Source organism: Perca fluviatilis, chromosome 2 (genome assembly GCF_010015445.1).
Source record: "Perca fluviatilis chromosome 2, GENO_Pfluv_1.0, whole genome shotgun sequence".
Lineage (NCBI taxonomy): Eukaryota > Metazoa > Chordata > Actinopteri > Perciformes > Percidae > Perca > Perca fluviatilis.
The window spans coordinates 21656358-21680555 of record NC_053113.1 but is presented as its reverse complement, the minus strand read 5'-3'; the positions used below and the strand labels follow the sequence as shown (position 1 = coordinate 21680555).

General features: G+C 41.8%; 2 protein-coding genes across 2 annotated transcripts in view; one reads left to right on the top strand and one right to left on the bottom strand.

Annotated features, from left to right (window-relative positions):
• The window catches only part of gdpd5b (glycerophosphodiester phosphodiesterase domain containing 5b), a 46288-nt gene extending 29808 nt beyond the window's left edge, over positions 1 to 16480 (top strand). The window contains exons 4-17 of the mRNA XM_039788843.1: positions 272 to 365; positions 577 to 636; positions 1026 to 1124; positions 2066 to 2159; positions 3840 to 3985; positions 5195 to 5277; positions 7537 to 7700; positions 9054 to 9208; positions 9486 to 9643; positions 9750 to 9897; positions 11539 to 11621; positions 12481 to 12495; positions 14192 to 14304; positions 15074 to 16480. Coding sequence (XP_039644777.1) covers positions 272 to 365; positions 577 to 636; positions 1026 to 1124; positions 2066 to 2159; positions 3840 to 3985; positions 5195 to 5277; positions 7537 to 7700; positions 9054 to 9208; positions 9486 to 9643; positions 9750 to 9897; positions 11539 to 11621; positions 12481 to 12495; positions 14192 to 14304; positions 15074 to 15159 — 1498 coding nt within the window. The 3' untranslated portion in view covers positions 15160 to 16480. The remainder of the gene's footprint in view (positions 1 to 271; positions 366 to 576; positions 637 to 1025; positions 1125 to 2065; positions 2160 to 3839; positions 3986 to 5194; positions 5278 to 7536; positions 7701 to 9053; positions 9209 to 9485; positions 9644 to 9749; positions 9898 to 11538; positions 11622 to 12480; positions 12496 to 14191; positions 14305 to 15073) is intronic.
• A 2441-nt stretch (positions 16481 to 18921) lies between these two features.
• Positions 18922 to 23335, bottom strand: hspa13 (heat shock protein 70 family, member 13). Its single transcript, XM_039823014.1, has 5 exons — positions 23176 to 23335; positions 22715 to 23055; positions 21888 to 22101; positions 21557 to 21724; positions 18922 to 19705 (listed from the first exon to the last, which is right to left on the bottom strand). Exons 1-5 carry the CDS (start codon positions 23198 to 23200, stop codon positions 19125 to 19127), a joined length of 1329 nt encoding a protein of 442 aa, XP_039678948.1. The 5' UTR covers positions 23201 to 23335; the 3' UTR covers positions 18922 to 19124.
• Positions 23336 to 24198: the final 863 nt, after the last annotated feature.

Below are 24198 nucleotides of genomic sequence, written 5' to 3'. Positions count from 1 at the left end.
TAAGAAAACCTGCAAATCACATTTTCAGGGTGTTATTGTCAATATGACATAGTGTCATTCTTTGATTATTGTCAACTTAAAAGGCATGGTTAAAGGAAGTAAAGTAAAAATGGCAAAAAACGAAACAATGCAAAAAGGCACACAAAATCACATTAGAAGAAATTTTAGGTTTTAGACTCGCGTCTCCCAAGTCTTCACACCTGTTAGTAATGATGAAATGCAGGTGAGCTCTCCTCAGTATGAGAAGTGTTATTCCCTCTGGTTCTTGCAGGTTCCTCTACAACCGCTCTGGGGAGTGGAGTGATGGCACTGTTCCCATCCTGGCCACCACCGCTGCTGGCTTCACCTACATCGCATTTTTAATGGTCAGTCCTACTTCAAGTATTCACTGTAGAGGCGTTTAAACATGTTGTGTTCATCGTAATGCCTCTGTAGTAATTGAGCAGCTTTTGAATTGTTTGCATGTGTTTCCAGACATAGTAACCAGACCGTGGTGATGTTAAGCAAGTTGAGATCTGTGAAGCAGCAGACTTGTTTTTGAAAGTTGTACTCTTATGTGTATGTTTCTCTTTTCAGGTTTTAGCACTTTGCCACATTGCACTTGGGCAACAGTTGAATTTACACTGGCTCCATAAGGTAATGAGACTGTGTTAGTGTGGGTGGTGAAAATTGGGAGGTGGAAGTGGGTGGGTGAGTTTTACATTTGTATCTTTCTCTGTATTGCATCTGGTGGGATGTGTTTGTACACTAATCTCTTGGCCTGGTGCATGCGTGTGTGCTCATTCATTGCTGTTGAGCTGAACTTGTCCTGAACTTACAGTTTGGATCATATTGTCCCAGTAGGGTTGTGAAACCCCAGTAAATGTCCTGGTCTAAAATGCTATCGGCAAACCAAACATTGTTTGGGGTGTGAAAGGACTAGGAAGCTATTGGGGTTATTCTGTTGTGTGGGTGTGTGGGTGTATGCGTGCATGTATCCAAAGTGACAGCCTCTCTGAATTGTCCATATCTCTCTGTCTACACAGATAGGAGTGGCTGCTGCTCTGTTCACCACCATTGTCGGGGTGATATCTGTCAATCAAACATGGGGGCAAGAGTGGGATGTCATCCCCATCTCCCTGCAGGTCAGCAGACTGAAACACAGTAAAATCCCAAAGCCACTTTTGACAACTTGACATCACTGCTGATTCTAAGTTTAAACTGAGTAGGGCTGGATCCGAATATTCGGATACTCGTTCGTTGGGTAGGTATTTGTTTTTCAGTTTCGGGATTCGAATATTCGTGTTTTGTTTAGTTTTTCCTTCAATACTGTAATAAAGTTGAGACAGATTCAACTTTTGGAGAAACGCAACCCCGACGTCACGCTGCAGTGGCCAGTCATGTAATCAGACATGTCAGTCCACTTGGAGCCGGTGTGAGAGTACCGCACAGGAAACACCACTGCCTTTATCGCTGCCAGAATTTTTTATTTTTTTTTTAAACACCATGAGGGTAAAAAAAAAAAAAAAAAAAAAACGCAAGCTACTGAACTGCACTGGAGTTTGTGTAACAGCTGACTGTTTCCTGCAATAACAAAGCACAATCGCTCTGTCTCTTTTCTTTCTCTGTGAAATTAAGCTGCTTTCAAGTGCAGTCGGAAATGTCGAGATCTATAACGATCTGACGGGAAACAATATTGGGAAATATAAAGCGTACTTCTGCTACATTGGGGGGTTAAGTAACCCAACCGGACACTTCACAAATGAGCCATTCAAGTGACACTCCCGATCGCTTTAGTTGGTTCCTACTAACAATTATCTGCTAAATAATAACCAAGGAGTTGTGAGAAGCTCATAATTAGTGAGTCCCTGTGAGATTATTGCACCACCATGCATGTGTGATTTGAAGTGGACGTGCCTCTACAAATTATAGCTATTATCACTGAGTAGTGTTACCATTGTCTTCTTTACCCCAGATAATGTCTGTTATTCCTTGCCTCTCTCTTTATTTTTGTTTCTCTTCTCTTTTGCTCACTCTCATCTCTCTTAAAACCTGATTCTCTTTCCCATACCTTTTTCTTTTCCAGGCCACAGGTCCGTTCCTGCACATAGGGGCTCTCGCTGCGGTCACAGCGTTGTCTTGGATTGTGGCTGGACAGGTCGCCCGCACAGAAAAAACAAGTACGCTTCCTTCTGCAACACAGAATACAAGTTACTCTTACCTGCTGTACTCGTCTGCCACACACACACACATACAGACACAGGAAGAGTGGCGAATGATTAGCACTATGTAGACAGAGGCCAGGACCTCCACCCAGGGTGTCGGAGATAACGAACATTCCTACGGGCTCATGTGATGTTTTCCAGCCAGGACACCTTGGATTGTTTTCTCCTCGAATACAGGAGTCTTTCTGGGGAAGTAGCAGCTCTTAGTGTGTATTCTAACTCTCTGCCATTGGTGTCTGTAGCGTGAAATTAAAAGTCTGTGTCATTTATGTACCAGTTTTATTGTCTTCTGAAGAAATTATAGCCAAATATTAATATTGATTACATAAATGCAGTCAGTAATGTAAATCAGCTAAGAGGATTTTATTTTACTTATGACTGTCCTTATATCCGACAAGGCAGTTTGTACTTCGTACTGTGGAAGACATTTAAACCTAATAAAAGTCATTAGCTACATTTTAGGTTCTGCTGTTGAAGAGACTTGATGAGGGGGAAAGATCCCGGCCATACTTCTCCCACTTAAGCATCTCTGCTGTAATGCAGAGTGGAATGAATACCAAAGAGGATGTGAGGGTGTATGTGTGTGTGGATGAAGGCTGCGAGTCTCCTGTGTGTAACAAGAGTTGTCTACTCAACCCCACCCCAGAGCTGACCTTGAAACAAATACATTCCCGTGTGTGTGTGTGTGTGTGTGTGTGTGTGTGTGTGTGTGTGTGTGTGTGTGTGTGTGTGTGTGTGTGTGTGTGTGTGTGTGTGTGTGTGTGTGTGTGTGTGTGTGTGTGTGTGTGTGTGTGTGTGTGTGTGTGTGTGTGTGTGTGTGTGTGTGTGTGTGTGTGTGTGTGTGTGTTTTATATCTGTACAGTGTGTGTACACTCGCAACCTTCATTGCTCATTTACACCATGTTGGATACAGGGGAATGTGTATCTCCTTGGCCTCTGTCAGTGTTTTGTTGCCACTGTGTGTAGCTAAAAACGGTACTGAACATTCACAGCAACTAGTTACATCACACATCTCTTTGACAACTAAGACTCCTAGATCGCCCAAAGATTTTCTTTTTGGTTCAAATGAAAACATAAAATATTTAAAAACATTTTCTCTTTGGTTTTATGAGTTAATTTCTGTCCATGCTTAGGATGATTACTGAAAGAGACAAACTAGCTTGGCATATGAACTGCATTAGTCACTGGTCACCCAAGTGAATCTGATTATGATATTAATAATTCAAAAATTAATTTCACCATGGCAATTATTTGCCAAAAACAAGTCCCGTTTTAATATGTATGAAAATTAAATCGAGAGATTGAAAGCAGTAATTTGTTTGCATATTCTTTTTAATTGTCTTTTGTACTGATCAAACTAACAAAGGTTCATTAGTGAGCTTTAGAGCGGCTGGTCAGCTGATTCTGGACAGCTAGGCTAACTGTTGCCCTCGCTTCCAGTTATTATGCTAAGCTAACCAGCTGCTGGCTGTATCATTTTACCATACGGATATAAGCGTTGTGCCGATCTTCTCAGCTTAGTCTCGCCAAGAAAGTGAATAAGCGTATTTCCCAAACTTTAAAACTATTCCTTTTACCTCTGTATTTACAACATGGATAACAGCTGTGACTATATTATTGTCTGTCTGCTCCCAGTGTTTCAGGTAGTGGTCGTGCTGCTTTATCTCAGTGTGTTACTGGGACTCTACGTGGTGCCCATGTACATCACCTCCCCCTGCATCATGGACCCCACCACCCTCAAACAACGCCCTGATGTCATTGGCCACCAGGGAGCCCCCATGGTGAGTCAGCTGATCTCTACCCTCCAATCAGAATATGGTATAATGAAACAGGCCACTTTATACAAATTGTATTACATATGCTTTCACACTGCCCCACACTTTTAGCTACATTAAATTGGCTTCACAGAGGGCAAAACCCAGAACATCAATGATGATGGTACAGACACCGAGCCACTCACAATATGAAGCCTTAAATCCAGAGTGTCAACGTCCTCTTCATTCTCATTTGAAGAAGGCAGAGGAAAATCTCTGCTTCCCTTATAGATATGTGTTCCCCTTATTTGTATTCATTTTTCTTCTCCTGCACTTCCCAGGGCTATTCTAGTATATTAATGACCTTGTGGTCATGCAACTGAAAATAGTCAGTCCACAAACATAACCCAGTGGGAGCCTGGAGATCTCACTGCCTGCTGTATGGCTGGGATGCATTTTCTGTGAGATTTTGTATAGTTCTGCCTGGCAAAGACAAAGCCTTGGCAGCTTGTTGTGAAAGAACATTGATTAGAGATTGCTTATGATCAGATTCACTACGGTCTCCTTAGCTGTTTTCTGTTACACCATCTTACTCACAGATCCAATTTACCCCAGTGTTACAAAGCCTGTTAGAGCCTGTTAAGTATGCACCGGGAGGCCACGTTACAATCTGATTTATGCGCACCATAGCACATGCTTTTTAAATTTTGATTGATGTGCTTGGATTTATGTTATGTACTTGGCACAATGTCTGGCTCAGCATTTGTATGCAAACTTTGGAAAGAAAATTAAGGTGGATTCTGGTTACTCACAGTTACTCACACGATTCAAAACACACCCTGTTTTTTGTGGTATTTGTGTAAAGCGATCGATCCTAACAGTGGAATCTAAAATTGGGCGTGGCTCTGCAAGGCTGTGAGAAACTCAGTCACATGACTGGACTCTGTTCCCAGAAGGACCTCCATATGGATTACAGCATCATTCCTATCCTGTGTTTCCCAGTCATTAGCTTTACTCACAGGGTATTCTAGGAAGATGCTTATCTAGTAAGTGATGATTAACGTATTGATGTGCTATTGGTCATAACCTTGACTTGAAGAGTTGAAGAGAAACCTACAGCGATGCTCTTTTACATCTCACAACAATCCTTTGTATTCAGAGGAAGGAGTTTCACATACATCTGTGATAAACCTCATTTGTGTGAGTGTGTGTGTCTGTGTTTGTGTCTGTCTCCAGCTTGCTCCAGAGAACACACTATGGTCCTTCCAGCGAGCTCTGCAGATGAATGTCACTGGGTTTGAGGCTGACGTGGCTATCAGGTACGCAGGCGCACGCTATTAATACAGCAAATGACAGTCAAAGAAAGGGTTATTTTCTGCCTCACTGTTTGGTTTCCTTTCATAGATTATGAAAACATTGGTTTACCCAGAACATCTTAATACCCTTATTAGAAAAAGCTCACAGTGGGCTACATATTGACTTACCAATCAAAACAGGATGTATTGCTTTGGTTAACTCTCTACTCTAAATATCAGACAAAAGTATATCTTAAAGTAACATTTGCGTAGTTTAAACAAACTATTGTCATCAAAGAGAAACGGCAAAGCAATAATATTCATTCAACATGAAGAAAAACAAGGAAATAACAATATAAACACATACTACAATACTTTCTACAACAATTACATGACTAACACTGAACAAGCTACAGTGATGCAACAGCAAATCAGTCTTTCAGCAGGCATTGTATAGAGGCTTGACCTCACAAACATAATGGGAGGTGACAGGCTGCGTTCAGAGAGACACACTTGGAGGAAGAAGAGAAGAGAGGAAGTGGGTACTGTATGCTCATCATGGTATATGATGGATAGTGGGTGTACGTGTCTACTCATGCATGTGCAGTGATGGAGGATGAGTGATTGTGTAGAGGTGGGGGAGTGTGGCTTTGCTGCTGCAGGGTGTGTGTTTCTGGTTTTGTAGCGTGTTTACAGTCACTGTCAATTACTCCTCGATATTTTAAAGTTTTTTTTTATTTATTTGTGCATTTTAGGCCTTTATTGACAGGACAGCTGAAGACATGAAAGGGGAGAGAAAGAGGGGGAATGACGGAGTCGAACCCACGACTGCAGCGTCGAGGAGTAAACCTCTATATATGGGCGTCCGCTCTATCAACTGAGCTATCTGGGTGCCCAATTACTCTTGCATCTTAATTAGCCGCAGCTAATTCCTGTACAAGCAACCGTGTGTGTGTATATAACCCCACACGTTCATTCACTATGTGGGCTAAAACGACCCAGAATCTATTATGTGCAGATTCTTACTAGAGGAGCTCTGGCCGCTGTAAAGACTCTCTAAGGAGTGTGCAAACTCCAGTTAACTGATAAACTATATTTACATGAAAGTGAAAAACAACAAGGAAACTAAAACTGATATCGTCAGGTAGAGATGTAGGTTGTGAAAGTTACAGGTGTGTGTGTGTGTGTGTGTGTGTGTGTGTGTGTGTGTGTGTGTGTGTGTGTGTGTGTGTGTGTGTGTGTGTGTGTGTGTGTGTGTGTGTGTGTGTGTGTGTGTGTGTGTGTGTGTGTGTGTGTGTGTGTGTGTGTGTGTGTGTGTGTGTGTGTGTGTGTGTGTGTGTGTGTGTGTGTGTGTGTGTGTGTGTGTGTTATCTGTACAGTCCATAGAGAGGTGATTGAGTGTGTGTGTGTGATTGGTACAGGCCGCTGACAGATGAGCTCCTGGCTGTGCTGAGTAATTAGACTTGATGACAGCGACAGTGACTCCACGCCTGCAGCAGCTCAGACATACACATACAATATACCAACATCTTATTACTTATGCACTACTTATTTCAGTTTATCATTTCAAGATTTTTACTGATGAACTTTGTATGAATATTAGTTTTATGCCATATACATGTATTTTGGGATTTATCAGTTCACACACTCACAAACAAACACACACTCATATCCACACAGGAAAATCATTTTTATTTTCAGCCACGAATTTGATAAGCAAATATTTAGAAATGGGTGTTTTTTTTTGTTTGTTTATCTTGTTGGCTTATTTCTACTGGATAACAAAAGGAGAAGTCATTTGGTATTCAAATATTGAGCAGCAGCATTTCCTTTTTCTTTTATTAAGAATCGCATAGTATCAGCTGATTTCACTGAGCAGCAGCATTTAAAAAAACAAAAAAAAGACCTGAAGTACCCTTTTCTCATCTCTCTCTCTCTCTCTCTCTCTCTCTCTCTCTCTCTCTCTCTTTCTCTCTCTAACCAACTCATGTCTCTTCTGCTCTTACGATTGGTCATCCTTTTGAGTCCTTTTTTTAGCATAAACGGTCGCAGAGTTTTAATTATTATAACCATGTGAGCGACAGTAGCTGGGCGATCAGATGTATTTGATGTATTTGTAGCTAATAGAAAATGATACAGATGGACACTGCTGTCCAACCACGAACACCCATATTAGCACTCGGTTCTACCACCCTCTCATCAGCATTAAGGTTTCTCTGTTACAATGCTGAATAATATAAGCTACCTGACTGGCATCTTATAGCTCCCCTTTCTGATCATTAGCGTGGATGGAGTACCTTTTCTGATGCACGACCGCACCCTGCGGAGGACCACTGATGTGGAGAAGGTCTTCCCAGACAGACAAATGGAAGACGCCTCATTCTTCAACTGGACAGATCTGCAACAACTCAACGCAGGACAGTGGTTCCTCAAGGTAGTTGTTGGTTGCTGATGAAGCCATTTCAGCTTTGTTTGACAGTGTGACGTGGCGCAGTGATGTGTGATAAAGCCCATTGAGTCATGAGTACTCTGGTCCCTTTTGGTTTCATCTAAATGCTGAGATCCGTTTAGAGATGCTCTCCTGTTTGCAAAGGGGGTCAGGGTCAGCTAATGCTTCAAAATAATTGTTTGTTTAAACCTGCTTGAAGTACTAGTGGGCCAAACAAAATGAATGGACACTGACAAACGAGCCAATAGAATTGTGTAGAAATGCTGCCTGTGCTGGTACCCATTTATTCTCTCCTGCATATGATATTGCACCATCTTCAAGAAATGGAGAAATGACCTGATCCATTGTTGTATCCTTGTTTAGCCATTACGTGCATATGTGTAAATGAAGAATCTGGGGCAAGATGCAGTGATGTAGATACATTGCTTTTCGTGTACTGTGCTACTTTGCTGTGTTCTACTTTAATCCTTCTACAGTACCCTCCAATGTATTTGTTTTCTGCAAACATATCTACTCAAAAAATGCTATGGCAAGTGTTTCTTCTAATCTGTAAACACAACTGTATAGTTTTGTTTCTAAAGTAAGGGTTAAACTCATATGGGTTTGTTAATTATTTACTTCTGAGGCTTATATTTAATGAGATCAGATTGCTGTGCAAAGTCACTTGGCTGTGATGCCTCAGCTATGTCGGCATTTGTTTGAATCTGCATTGTTTTCTGCACTCTCCTCCTCAGTCTATCTGCATTGCATGTGAGGTCATTGTGGCTGGAGATTGCATTCCAAAAAAAACTTACTACTTCTGTGCATAATTATGACAATTCACTGTCATAGTCAGATTTCTATGTGCCCAAACATGCCCTAATCTGTCCTGATTTTGTAATAAAATTTCTATTAACATGAACAGGCTAAAGTGTCTTTTAGTCAGTGAAGAGAAGAGAAGCACATCACGATGATGATCTTCTCCTGTGGGCTTTGACGAGGCGCAAAGGAGCAGTGAAGCATGAAAGGATGTGAAGGAAATGAGGGAAAAATAAATCCTATTTTTATTTCCTGTAGGCATTGTCCAACCATTCTACAGTACATAGAATTGATGGATGTTTTGAATCTGTGTGTGTGTGTGTGTGTGTGTGTGTGTGTGTGTGTGTGTGTGTGTGTGTGTGTGTGTGTGTGTGTGTGTGTGTGTGTGTGTGTGTGTGTGTGTGTGTGTGTGTGTGTGTGTGTGTGTGTGTGTGTGTGTGTGTGTGTGTGTGTGTGTGTGTGTGTGTGTGTGTGTGTGTGGTGTGTGTGTGTGTGTGTGTGTGTCTCGTGGTGTTTCAGAGATGTATAATTGTGAGGAGGTGAAACAATTTAGTTCACCGGAGCAGGGTCTGGTACAAGATGGCTTTCTATCATAACAGCACGGTGGTTTTCCGGCTGAGGAGACCTCCTCCAGAGCACCCCTGCTACCACAGCTGGGTCAATGATACGCTGCAGGCTGTGCAACAATCTGGGGTTCCTCAGGGTCTGGTAAGTATGTAGGAACCTAATGCTTAGATATGCACAGCCCACATTGTGTTTTGTATTCTCCACAGCATAATGTCTGTTTATCTATTCTGAACATATACCATGCAAATATTGATTGGTTCAATTGTGAATCAATCTGATAATATTACAAATACGCTTGATAGGCAGCGAGTGTTCCCTAGTTCTATTCATGTGCATTCAGACCCTGTCACTTCATGCATGTTGATAACACAAAGTTTCATTGAGACAGGTGTAATCCTGTGCATTGTGCTGTGTGTAGGTGATGTGGACTCCAGATGAACACAGAGCTCAGGTAAGACAGCTGGCACCCGGTCTGATCCAGACCTCAGTGGAGAAACGGAGTCCTCAATTTCTCCATCAGTACGGCATCAGCCGGCTGCTGCTCAGATACAACCAGGCCAGCCCTCAGGAAATCAGGTAGGAACACACACACACACACACACAAACACAAACCTGATACCGTTGTCAGGTTGGCACCTTAACGCATAGATTTATGGACATGTCTGAATGTGTCCGCTTTCAGAAACTTCTCCCAGAGCAACATCAACCTCACCCTTTACACCATCAATGAGCCCTGGCTGTACTCAGTGCTCTGGTGCAGTGGGGTGTCTTCAGTCTCCTCAGAGGCCTCGCATATCCTGAAAAAGGTGCCTTACCCCATCTGGCTCATGGTAAGGACCCACGGCATACTGTTAGCTTTTTCTTCTTCTTTGCATGGAACTTCTGAGATATCACTTTGCAATCAAGCACTGTTGTTTGCAAAATATCTTTTTTTGTTTTGTTCTTGCTCTCTCTTTGTGGATAAAGTTTGAGTTTCTGTGTGGCTTTCTTTGTTCCCTTTTCTGTTCAGCCATAGTCTCTCTATGTGCCCATTCTACCCCCCCCCCAGCCTGGAAAAGATCTGCTTGGTAACAGGTTTTTAAAAACAAATGTATAACTTTCATAAACTGGCTATAGGTGGAATCGGTGTAGATGGTATTAGATGACAACCTGTCTCCTCTCCTTCAGCTGCATAGCCTCTGCATGACTAAAATATATTTTAACTGTTGATTAGACAAGAAAGCCTAGTTTTAAACTGAACTCATCGCATTGTATTTCCTGCACTGAGCATGCTATCCTCTTTATTTATATCAGCACTCATCCTAGGCCCCAGCACATTAGAAAGACGAGCATCATCACTGTAGTGTGTCCTGTAGCGCATGACTCATGCTTTTCTTGTTCAGTCGTCTCCTGAAACCTCTCAACATGGGTAGCTTCCACACTGTGCCTCTGTGGATTCATTTTACCCACCTTGCCTGTGCAGCGTGCCTGCCTGGTCTCCCCGTCTGGAGCACCATACGGGGACTTTGCATGACAACATGTGGACATGACCCCGGCCCCCTGCTGTGGTTCACGGAGAGTTTAAGCTGCCGTGGCATTTGCAGTGCTGTCTGTTAGTGTCAACTATGAATCTAAGGCCCCATTCTTACCAGGTATTAACATAGTCCTAACAGCTCTAAGTGCAGGTGTGAATGCACCTAGGATGCATTGAGGACACGTTGAGATGCAGTCATTCAGACCACATTTGGAGGTGGTCTGGGCCACATAATGTATGACCGCATTCTTTTAGCAGTGTGTACGTTAATGTGTCCTAGGCCACATTAAGGGCCGCCTACTCAACTGTAAGCAGAAATACGTACTCATTCAAAGTATTTCTCATGTCACGGAAACCACAGAGAGTGAATCATGTGTTTATCATACTGTCGGTGATGTCTGTGTTTTTGTTCTGGTGCTGCCTGCACAATCCCCCGAACTTACACAAATTCACGAATACGTAGGATATTACTACAGACGTTCCTGTTCTGACATCACGTCTGCTGTTGCTATTTAGAAGCCGGCAAGCCTTAGTGGTCAAAGGAGCAGCTGTAAAACGGTTAGCTTTCCTATAAATTCTTCACAATAAAAATGCTTTTATTTGAAAACTTTTATTATGAAGTAGCCAAATCAGAAAAATGTTGGGTCTTCATCAGCAGTAACTTAACACGACTATGAGCGAACATAAAACGGTCAAATAAAGCAGATATGGAAACTAAACTTTAAACCACAGAGATTCAGTTAGAAGCTGCACATGCAAGAGCTTGTATTATTTCTTTTCAAATTATTATTATTATTATTATTATTATTATTATTATTATTATTATTATTATTCGGTGAAAAACATGACAAAAAGAAAAAAGTGTGACATATATAGAAGATAAAAGAATTGTATTGTTGACATATAATGCCACCCAGTGGCGGATTCTGCCATAAACTTGTGCATATTGTGTTTCCAGAGACCAGATGAATACTGCCTGATGTGGGTGTCTGTGGACCTCCTCTCCTTTGCTGTAGTCATAGGAATATTCATTTTCCAGAAGTAAGTACAGCCACTCCATGATATAATTGTAGTAAAGTCATTATAGTGAGTTACGCAATTACGCAAGACTTAACGTTCCTCAATCTTGTCTGCTGGTGTGTGAACACTGATCTTCTTCTGTAATTTTTTGTGTGTCTCTCCTGTTGTGCTCTTTCACACATGCAGAGTACATACCACCAATTACTGCTGATTTAACAAGCACCCTTCACTTACATCTCTCATTCAATGTGGCACACTCTACAACTCAGTAGACATCTCTGTGTCTGGAATGGTCATTAAAAAATAACAGCTCATACATATTTTAGCTGTTCCCCTTGTGTTTTGATCACTTTCACTTTAAAATGATTGTGCCAATAATGACCTTCAAAGAAAAGGGTAGAAAGGACACAAAATGAGATGTATGTGCTATATCATTTTTACAAGCTGTTCTGATGTATTGTTTGCTCTCCCCTTGCACCTCAGTGTTGTGAAGGAGAAGATGTACTTTGTATGAGCATGTCTTCTATTAGCAAAGATGTGTACACCTTTTCCACTCCTTTCTGTTGGAGCGAGTGGTTTCTGTGATAACTCCAGAGACAGATGGCCTGTCCTCCTGTCGTCTCTGGGATCGAGGGCAGTTATGTTTTTTCTTTCTTTCTTTCTTTCTTTCTTTCTTTCTTTCTTTCTTTCTTTCTTTTTTAACAGTCTGGTGCAGGTTTGCTCTGCTTAGCCGAGCTCTTCAGTAGCTTCTGCTGGCTTCTAAACTGACCTTTCTTGTCTCCCGCCTTCTTTTGTCCTTCTGCCTCTTCCTCGTCCTCTCTCCTCTGCCTGATGTGCATGCTCTTCTCCTCCTCTGCTGCATTCTGGCATCTTCTCTCAGCTATCACATGATCAGGTAACCGGGTCACCTCTTCTGACCCAAAGTTTTCTCTCCTTTCACCGTCTTTCACTATCTTTATCCATCGTCCTTTATTGATGCAGTCTTCTGCCTTCTCTCTATCTTTTTCCATTCTTTCTCTTTTTTTTGTCGCTCTTTATTTTGACATCACATTTTCACATTTCGCTCCACTTTACCATTGTCTTTCTATATTATTTTTCTCTCTCACTTCTCTCTGTCTCACCGGAATCGTTGTACTGCTCTGCTGCCACTTTCCTCTAGAGGGAGGAGCTCATGTCTTTGTCCCTGTGGGCTAAATAAAATGAATGCTTTCCACCCACACAGCACAAAACACCCCCAGCATTAAGTCGGCAATGAGATTTTAATTAATTATTCATCTTATTAAGCCAAAAGACTAAATGTCCAAAATGAAGCACGGATATGCATTCATCAAGGGAAGTGCCTCAGGATTGGATTTTATTGATGCTGATGAACTAAGAGCTTTCCTGTTTGCATTTATCCCAGTTCATTGGGACTAATGCTCTTCAGTTAAGTTAAGTGACATTTTCATTTAAGCAAAGATGCAGTTTTCCCAAACAGGAAATTAATTCCTCTGCCTTGACACACAAAGCTAGTTCTAGGGAGTGATCTGATGTGGAACTAACAAATGTTGATTAAATTAATAAACGCAGAATAAAGCAAATTGATCTGTATTCAATTATATTTCACTAATTTGAAACCACTATTCTAATAGTTCTATCCAAAAAATACATAATTTATTTAGCATTACAATTGTAACCATTATTTTTATGAATGGGCAATGGGTCATTCAGTAATGCCTAACCGATTAGGCCATTAATAAAAACAAGTTTAGGTTTGCCAGATTGTTAAAAATCCCTTTTGATTGATTCAACCATTTGCCTTCTGGAAAATCATTGTGTATTAACATTAAAGGTGCCCTGCCACACGTATTTCATTACTTTGTGATAATGTCTGAAGTTCTACCATGGACTCTGTAACATTTCTTACAATGCCTTGGTTACCTTGTTTCAAGTCATTCTAGCGTGGTATAGAAAGCCTGCAGGAAGACTCAGCTCGATTTCTGCCAGTTCTCATTAATATTCAACAAGCTAAGCTGTTAGAATCTGATTGGCTATCAGATAGCCAATGAGAGCCTGGCTGTCAGCATCCTTTACCCAGCCCAACTGGACAAGCTCCTAAATAGTAATGAGCTCAGGCAATATGATGTCAGACTGACCATCTTTTGTAATTGGCTTATTTCTTTTCAGTGGCTAGAGCTGACAGAGGAGGTAGCAGTTCATTTTCACATTCACAACATAACACAAACACATATGGACCTAACATATTTTAAAAAATACAAGGAAAAACAGTTTTGTGTGGCAGGGCACCTTTAACATGATTCAGCATGTATTAATGGGTTAGATTACATTGCATTTATAACTACATTCAAACAAACCGTAGCTGCAATCCGGGAATCGGTTTGCTCAAAGTAGAACTAATTCAACAGGTTTGTTTCCCGTAAAACAGAGTAAGGCATGTACACCAACTCCATAGCTCCTTCTGAAAATGTAGATGTTATCCCCCTATGGACCCAAACTTGACCCTGAACTGCATATTGCGAGCAGAGGCAGCAGTATTCAGTGATATCCTTATTGTCTCAAGAGGATCTCTGACCTTACCCATGACTCCGCAGGTATCGGATGAGCGGGATGCGCAGCTACAACCCTGAACAGATCATGCTGAGCGCCGCAGTCAGGAGGTCGAGCAGAGACCTCAACGTCATGAAGGAGAAACTTATCTTCTCTGGTAAGACCGTCCCACTGAGACGAGGGGGACGTGTACATGTGTGCCACTCCTGGATGTTTTGTAGTGTGTTGTTGTTGTCGGTTGGTTTGGGCTCCAGAACTCCGAAACTGATTCCTCTCTTTGTGCTTGACGTTTGATTTACCAAACCATCTGTTAACTCAAAGATGAAGAATGAGCCATTTGGAGTTTCAGGTGCCCGGCTAGCATGTCTCTGCATCCCAGCATGCATCTGTCCGAGTGTCTGTGAATGTCCTCGCTCCTCCTCTTCCTCTTCCTACTCTTCTTCTCCTCCCTGTTGAAGGTCCTCCCCAGTAGCGGCCTGTGTGATGTGCACCACCTCCTGTCCATGCTACCACCTCCTCCACCGGCAGTGACTTCTTCCTTTTTATTCCATGCATCCTTCGTTACCTGCCACTTCTCTGCCTACTATGCCCTTCTCCCCTTCATCCATCCATCCATCCCTTCATGCACCAAGCCTCCCCCACCACCCTCCCACTGGAGACACCTTCATGTATAGGGGGGCTTATAGACGCCCCAGTCTGTCTTGACAGCCTCTAGTGCTGGGGGTCAAAGGTAAGCCATCATCAGTGCCAGCTGTTTGAGGCTCTCCATTGTTTTCCCATTCATTTTTCTTTTAATTTTTCACTCAATAGCTTTTATTTTGTCATCTTTTGGACCAGAGCTGTTTTCTTGCAAACTGATGTGTGAAATTAATCTTACAGTTCAATGACCTTTTTTTTCTCCCTTTTTATCCTTTGGCGCCCTCCAGAGGTGGGGAATGGAGTCGGCAGTGCTGAGGAGCTGTACGCGGACAATGGCTACGACTACTACACCAATCAGGGCATTAGCCAATGATCGGGACTGAGCCTGAGTGAATCTGCTGTAGCGAGATGGAGACGACAACGCTCTGTGTTCACATCATTCCTGTTCTAGTCTGTGTAATGTCTGATCTCCTCCTCCTGTCCTAGTGAATAACAGTGAATAACAGTTCCTACTGCTGTATCGGATGGAGAAAAACAACCACCCAGTTAATTTGTGTACATTCTGTAAATAGTTTTGTGTTTTGCTTTTCGGACATGCTGTTTATCACCCAGGACTGCACGCACTTTTTATTAATGGAATTTGCCAAATCTGTGGACTCGTCTCTCACACCCGAGAGGCCCCTCTGAGTTACCAAGGCCTGCTTCTTTTAAAGAGGTTTCCAGATTCTTTATTATTTTAAGCTAATTTTCCAAAGCAGTTCCTTGTTTTTAACCACTGTACATGATATTCTTCTCTCCTAGCAGGTGAATTTCCTTTATAAAGAGGCTTTTTACAAGGCTTTATTGCAGCAATAGACTAAACGCTACCGCTCATTATGCTCTTGCCTCCTGTCAGCACGCCATTGTGCGGTTGTTCTTAATAGTACTAACATTAATATTTATATTTAAAGAGAGAAACGAAAAACATGAACACGCCGTTTACACAATCCTGCCTTTTCTTCCAAGTGAAATATTCACAAGGTGTATGTAAGATAATTATTTCGATAAATGCTGAATGCCCCCCCACACCTCCCTGCCCTACTTTTGACCAGTGTATGTAACCATGATGATCATGCTGACTGATATCTGTGAGCTGTGCTCCCAGAGCACCAGAAGAACAGGTGAAAACGGTTTGGGGATGAGGAGTTGTGCTGTCTGTTTATGGTTCATGTGAATGTGTTTGGACAGTTTTCTTTTCTTTTTTTTTAAAGATGTGAACGGTGTATTGTGTGTATTCTGGCTGGGTATATTTTTTTTACCCCGTGTGCAGTGCTATGTTGAGTGTGTTATTGTACATAAAAGGTGAACCAGTGTGTGAGATGCTCCAGCCAACTAAGCATTACATTTGAACAACGTGACTGATGAGTAATAATTACAATAGCAATAGCCTGGTCAAGATGGAAGTCATTTGCCTTCCTACACAGCCTCTGAATTGCAGTTACCTCTGTGGTATTTAAGTGTTGACAGACAACATGCATCTAAATGTTGGTTGCTGGTGTAAAACTGACTGCTGTAAGGTAAATGAAGTAGGTGCTAAATGTGAAAATAAAGCTCTAAGCTAATTGAAGGGACGCTACAGGTAACACAGGGTCAATAAACTGATTGCCTTTTGTGTTTTCTTTTTGTATTACTGTGCCTCAGAAATAAAAATTAAAAAAAAATCTTTTGAGTTTTCTAGTTTATTTGTGGTGAGTTTTTGCTTAAGGTTTATATGGATTCCCTCTTCTTGTCTCCAGACTGACTTACATATGGCGTATTAGGGCCATATATATATATATATATATATATATATATATATATATATATATATATATATATATATATATATATATATATATATATATATATATATATATATATATATATATATATATATATATATATATATATATATATATATATATATATATATATATATATATATATATAATCTCATTCCCAACACATGAAAGATCTTAATGCAACATGTGATGAGCTTTGTATGTTGCCCAGAAATGTTTTATATAAAAATAAACAAGACAGTGAAGAAGTTGAGAAATGGAATTTTAATTGGCTAAATGCAGGTTGTAAACTTTTTTGTCAATTTTTAGGTGGCTAGACTGACAGTGAGTACAACATGTTTATATAAAAATAGATCATAGTCTCATTGTTTTTCTCCTGATAAATGATTTGTACAGTATCAAAGGAAAACATAGCCTCAAATTAGCTTCATCTTTAGTTAAGGCTCTCTTATATCACAATCTCAGTTCCAACATGAGAACTACATTTAAAAAGAAAGAATAGATAAAATAAATACACCTACTCATGAATGACTTGGCAAAAAAATTGCAATAAAAAAAAGGAATGTAGGTAATGAGTTCTTTAGAGAAATGGTTATATTGGACCATCTGAACAGAAATGGAAATCATCTCTCATCCTAAATGTAACATAACACATTTTCTATCAAATACACAAGGCACAGTAAGCAATGCTTTAGTCCTTCTGTGGGACTACCAGTGTTGTCCTCTACCTACAGCAGCAAAAGCAGGCTGTTGTTCTTACCTCGGATATGCAGCACAAATATTACATCAGTGTGTAAGTCACTGCCACTTAAAGCATGCACTATTGCACAAAAAAAAAAAAAAAGGTAAAGTTGGCCAACAAGTGGGCATCCTCAAAGTGCAGCACTGAGCATGACTTAACTCTTAAATAATGCAGTCTGTATTTCATTCAAAAGGGAGGGGTGGTGCTAATGATTTAAGGTGTAACAGTACTGTGTGAATGTTAAGGCTTTCTCCAAAATGTACTTCATCTATTAGCTGTGGACTCCGCAGCTCACCAGAGCACCTTATTTATGAGATGAGTAGTCAGTATTGCAGTGAATTTGTTTGAATAGAATTGTATATAAATGCATGTTTATACAAAGGTTTCCCTCTGTCCCAATGACTTCCAGCGGACATAACGTCCTCTTTGGGACACCTGACCTGCAGGGCCTCTGACGGAACCACTAGCTTGCAGCAGTTCACCTCTAAACTTCAATTCAAACAACATAGCAGCTTTCTGAACAGGCCCAAGCACACTGGGTGTCATCCTTTGATGGAAAAGATGTCTGCAAAACACACATCTTCAAATAAGGTAAAGTCCACAGCATTTAAAAGTCGGAGCGTTTAACTTTTGTGTGGACTTTACCTTATTTGAAAATTTACTTTTTTTGTCTTGCACCAGGAACTACATGAATGTGCACAACATCGTCTTTTTTGCAAAACACATATACACATACACACACAAGTAATAGGAATAAATAAATAGCTGAAGATGTACTGGCTAGTCTGTAAGTCATTTAAAAGGTTGTTCCCTGAATAGAACACCATTAACCCTTGTGTTGTCTTCCATTCGACCATGTACTTGTCGTCCTGAAAATCAACACTTTTCCTGACTTTTTTGTCTCTTTTATCGACATTTTTTGGCTCTTATTTTTTTTTTTTTTACGTTTAACGCTTCTTTTCACTACCATTTATAAACACCACTAACACCAACTTATTACCAGTTTTACACTCATTTTTGGAATTCATGGTCACTACACCTCATTTATAGGAAATTATACCTAATGCTTGAGTTAACAAAGCAGACATTATGAATTATTTAGACTCATATTAAATGAAGGATAATTACAGAAGGGTAAATGTCAATGTTCAGTCTAGTTTTGAAATATAGTTTTTTTCAAATGCTATTTATTTTTTATAAAACACCAAAAAGTCATTGAAAGTAGAGTTCCTATTTTTTGTAGTACTTGCAACGCGCGATGTATGGAATCCTCCAAATTAGGTAGTTAAAAAGAAACCCATATTTCTGATACAGACATTTTGATAAACGGATCAAATTTGACCCGAAAAACAACACGAGGGTTAAAAGTATCTACCATTAATAAGCATCATCAATGAAGCTTAATGGATCAGTAGATACACATTTCCTCAGTATGTGTTTGTTATTTCTGCTGAAGCTTCGTGTGCAACAAAAGCAGCTGTCACGTTAAAAATGGAAACAGGACGGTCCGCTTCTGCAGCGGTCATCAGTCACTGTCTGTCGAAGAGGAATGTTTTCAAAACGCAATCAAATATTTTTTTTTGCCACCGCTGCCTTTCACAAACAAGAGAGCATGAGATAACTTGAAAAACCTGAGCATCTTGCATTTCTTCATTCAGATGTCTTTTGTTGGCAATTTTGTTTGTTTTTTTACTTCAGCAGATTGTAAATGTTGCACATAAGAGAAGCATGAAACGTTAGGAAGTCTTGATCTGAATAAATAACCTTGGTAAAAGATTAGCTGAAGTTCGTCTTGCGTAAGTGTCTGTTGGGGATTTCTATAGCGCTCACTTGTAAAGGCCAGGAGCCGCCCATGATGCCAGCCTGAATGGCCACACCTGTGACCACAGCCAGGTCGGGGTCTACTGATGTGTTGGGCTCCTTCCCAAAGTACTCCCTGATCAGCATCCTGATCCTCGGGATCCTGGTAGACCCTCCGACCAGAACTATCTCATCCACGTCCTCTTTCTCCAGGTGGCCCTCGGCTAATACCGTCTCAACGGGAGCAAGGATCTTCTGGAAAAGGTCCTTGTTGATCTCCTCGAACAGCTCGCGAGTGATCACAGCCTGGAAGAGAACCGGAACAGGAGCCGAGCCTTCTGGTGACACGGAGCTGCCGTGGGCGTGAAGGTGCAGGGGCACCCTGATGGTGACGCTGGGCTGGAGGGTGAGGTTGAGCTTGGCGGCTTCCACGGCCTGTCGCAGACGGTGGATGTCCTCTTTGTGAGTGGGTGGGATGCCAAACTCCTGTTGGGCTCGCTCTATGGTGTACTGGAGCAACCTCTGGCTAAAGTCTTGACCTCCCAGCTTGTTGTTCCCTGCCGAAAAACACAGTCCGCTTTAAGATTAGGCTACAGTTCCCTCCGGCAATAACGCCTCTTATTTGGGCAAATGCTGCTTTGCCAAATTTCAGATTAAAGATGCTAAAATTGAAGCAGATTATTGTCTGAACAGATATTGGAAACACCGACACACAGACTGACTAACTAACCAGGTGAAAGTTTCCATATTTTTTTCAACTTTTGAGAGCACAGAATAAAACGATATTTTAAGCCTTTAAAAAGGTGCAATATGTCATATATTTACTGTATTAAAATGACCCTAATGCATGATCAGATATTAAGGAAATGTGCTAAATTGAAATACTATCTTTTCTGATACCAATGCTGATGCCAGTATTTTCTCCTTTGAAATTTCTGTCTGTGTTTTGGCCTGTGTGTCGTTATCAACTGCCCATTTTGAGAGCAGGTTGCCAGATATACCTGTAAAAACGTAAACCCAGCGCGCTACAGCTGCAGTACAGCCATGGAAGCAGCAAACAAATGAACAGGATCAACTGAAATAGATTCTACCCGACCTAAATGTTTCTAAGTTCCTAATTTCCTCCTGAACAGGTAAGTATTAGCTTCAGGCTAATTTATCACAACTACAAGGGACGGGCATTTTATGTCATTTCAAGATATGTGTAATCACAATAAATTATATAGCTAGAGTACTCAAGTTGGTTACTCGAGACACAGGCAGTAAAGTGATCCCGACTGGTCCTGGCTAACGCCGCCATGCTAACCCTGCTAACGTTACCGGAGGACCAGGCAAGCGGGCCACGGCTGTTTACAACGTGTAGCCCGTTCAGCGGCCGCAGCCAACAACGGTGAATTATTTTAAAGGTCCCATGACATGGTGCTCTTTGGATGCTTTTATATAGACCTCAGTGGTCCCCTAATACTGTATCTGAAGTCTCTTTCCCGAAATTCAGCTTTGGTGCAGAACTACAGCCACTAGAGCCAGTCCTACAGTGAGCTTTCCTTAGTATGTGCCATTTCTGTGTCTGAAGCTATTGAGGAGGAGAGGGGGGGGGGCAAGGTAGAGGTGGCCTTGACCAATTGCCACTTTGCTCATTTGAAAGCCATGATGTCTCTCTCTCTCTCATGGGTGGGCCAAATTCTCTGGGCGGGCAAAGCAGAGAAAGGGGAGGTAACCTTGCTCCTTATGACCTCATAACAAGCAGATTCCAAAACGGCTCATCTGAGCTTTCATTTTCTCAAAGGCAGAGCAGGATACCCAGGGCTCGGTTTACACCTATCACCATTTCTAGCCACTGGGGGACCATAGGCAGGCTGGGGGAACTCATATTAATGTTAAAAAACCTCATAAAGTGAAATTTTCATGCCATGGGACCTTTAAGCCAAGAGAGGGAGGCTTTTAAATCGGGTAGAGAGGACCGTGAGTTTGCGCTGTTGTTTTTTAGCGGTTGTTGCCGTAATTTTAAGCCGAGACAGGGTGTCTGTCAGTCGGGTACAGAGCGCCGCGTGAGCACGGTCTTTTATGACTGTCAATATAGCCAGCATCTAACGTTAGCTACTCCGCTGTGCTGTGAAGTAACGTCTGGCTATATGTGAGAAAAGCGTCTAGCAACATTGTTGTGGATGCTGCGGTCTCAGCCTGGCAACCTCCGTGAACTTCGAGTCTGGGCAGGAGGGGGCGGGGGAGACGACTTTCTCCAGTATTTTGAATTTGGACTGCAGTAACTATTTTAAAACGCTAGCTGTCAGTATTACATATTGCACCTTTAACTGGGACATGAACTGTGCAACAAAAGGTGAAGCTCCTTTTTCAGACAACACTGTGCTCATCTCACCTCCTAGTACTGAAGTGGGTAAACACATTACCTGCCATGGCTCTGGTGAGGAACATGCCTCCCTGTTTGTTGAGCAGAGAAACGTCCAGAGTTCCTCCCCCAAGGTCCACCACCAGCACATTAAACACATCCACCTTGTGCAGGCCGTAGGCCATGGCTGCTGCTGTGGGCTCATTGATCACACGCAGGATCTCCAGGCCTGCAAGACAAAGAAAAGATTGTACACTATATGCCAGTTATATTACTAATGCAGTATGTGTAGCTTGTATATTTAATGCTTTTGGGGAATAAAGAAAGAAAGAAACTCAGGTGCTTGATGTGCAGCTTTGTCAACATCAGATTCAAATATTTAGAGAACTGACCAGCGAGGTTGGCGGCCCTGATGGTGTAGTTCCTCTGTCTCTCGTCAAACTCTGCAGGCACCGAGATGACCGCTTTCTGGATGGGCATGTCAAGGTGTCGCTCGGCCATCTTCTTCATCTTCAGCAGCAGCCTGGAGCCGATGAACTCGGGGCTTACGGCGAAGGTGTGGTTGGTGGAGATCAGAAACTCTGCACTTCCATTGTTATTCGTCACCTGGAAGAGGTGCAAAGAAACAGTGTAAGTAAGGAGGGAGAGATTACAAAACTGAGAGCAGACCACAGGCGATGAACACGGGGTTAGGCGATATCATCGTGATTTGGTTGAAATTTTCAATTCAAGTAGAGCTAAATTGAGTTCATCAATGAGTCGATTTTGATAATCAATCATTTTTCAACATTCTATGGTTGCAGCTTATCAAATGGGGAGGTTTGTGATGTTTAACTTCATTGTGAATTGAATATCTATGGGCTTAGGGCTGTCAATTTGGGCTCTTGGAAACTGCGGGCGGGGGACATCTGTCACCGTTTTTCGGAATTTTACAGACTAAATGACATTAATTGAGAAAAAAAAACTACAAATAGTAGATCAAGCCAATGGTTTCATAAAGTTTCTACCCTAACTAGAAGAATGCTTTTATTCTGTGTATATCGGACTGCATTTGATAAGGGCTGATGAATGATGTAGCACATGAAGAAAAACACCACTGCCGACCAGTAAACCTGTCTGCCAAAGTGACTCCAGGAAACTAATGACGCACCACAGAAATCCCTCAATCTGCAATAACAGGCAAAGTAGTTCACGGTCAACCAATCCCATCACGACCCACCTTAAACGGGTACCGAGCGCTCTCCTGCTCCAGGACCTGCGGCTCAAATATCTTCCCGATGAACCTCTTGGCATCGTAGATGGTGTTTTGAGGGTTGCTGTCGGCCAGGTCCACCGCTTCATGTCCAGCCAGCACCGCAGTGGTGGTGAATGAGACGGCGCTGGGGATGCTCTTCCTACCCTCTTCATCTGCTATCACTTCCACCTCCCCTCTGCCCGGATGGAAGACGCCGACCGAGCAAAAGGTGGTGCCCAGATCCAGGCCGATCACTTTCGGTTTCGGGGGCGGCAAGTACTGCTGGCCCAGATAGCCAGCTAGGAACAGGGCCAGGATCACCGAACCTGTGGCACGGTGACAACATGCGTATTACAGATGGACCAAACCGGTTAGCTAGCTCATGTGTTAGCATCGAGTCCAGTCAGCGATCATTACCAGAAAATATAATCTGTCATTCAACTTACCAATCATAGACATTTCTCCGGACATCGTCGCCCAATTGCGAAGTCACCCACAGGTTAAAATTCACAAAACGTCCGTCAGAAGCTGAAATGATGTCCGGCTTTGAAAACGGACTAGTACCATATGGACTATTACCAACAAACTACACGTCAACATTGAATGGCTCCGTGTGGATGCTGGGTAATGTAGTTAACGGCATACACAATCGACGCCACGGATACCTTTTTTTTAATTGACAAAAAAATAAATAAAACAGCAACATACAAAACTCTCGTAGGGGAAAGAGAATGTACATGCGTATACAAATGTTGTCAATGTACACGACATTATTACCTAAGCAGAAAACAACAAAAAAACAAACCAAACAGGGGGCGCTACTTAACAATACACTTGTAAGTCAAAGGCAAAAAGGCTAGAGAAAATAAAGTTAACATTTATAGCGGCACACAAGGGGAGATTAATCAAAACAGTAGTTTCATAGATATGTCACTACACATTTTTCTTGCAATTTTGCTAGATTTGATCTTTTTCAGTGAGGAAAAAAGCAATTCAAAATCATTTATAAACCAAACAAAGGAAGGCTTAGAACATCTCCACTTACTGCAATGAATGATATTTACCCATAAGAATAATCATATTGACCTGATACTGATTCATCTATATTATCCATATAAAAGAGGCTGTGTGGCAATGTGAGAGTAGACGCCATGGATACCGCACATCCAGCCTTGAACTACACTTCCCATCAACGCTAGCGACATGCAACGTAACACGAAAGTTTCGTGACGTTTCCGTGTTCGTACCGTGCGTTCATGGACATCGGAAAAACGTTTTTCCGAGTGAAAACGTCACCATTCACGTAACGTACGGTGGGAATCAGAGGTGGGAAACTCGGGCTGGATTTTGATAACCGAGTTTCCCAGTTGGTGACGCGTTGTTGACAACTGACGTTTGATGGAGGCGACTTTGGTTCACTGAACATATTTCAATGATAATAAACTGTTTATTGTGGACAAATGCCTCTG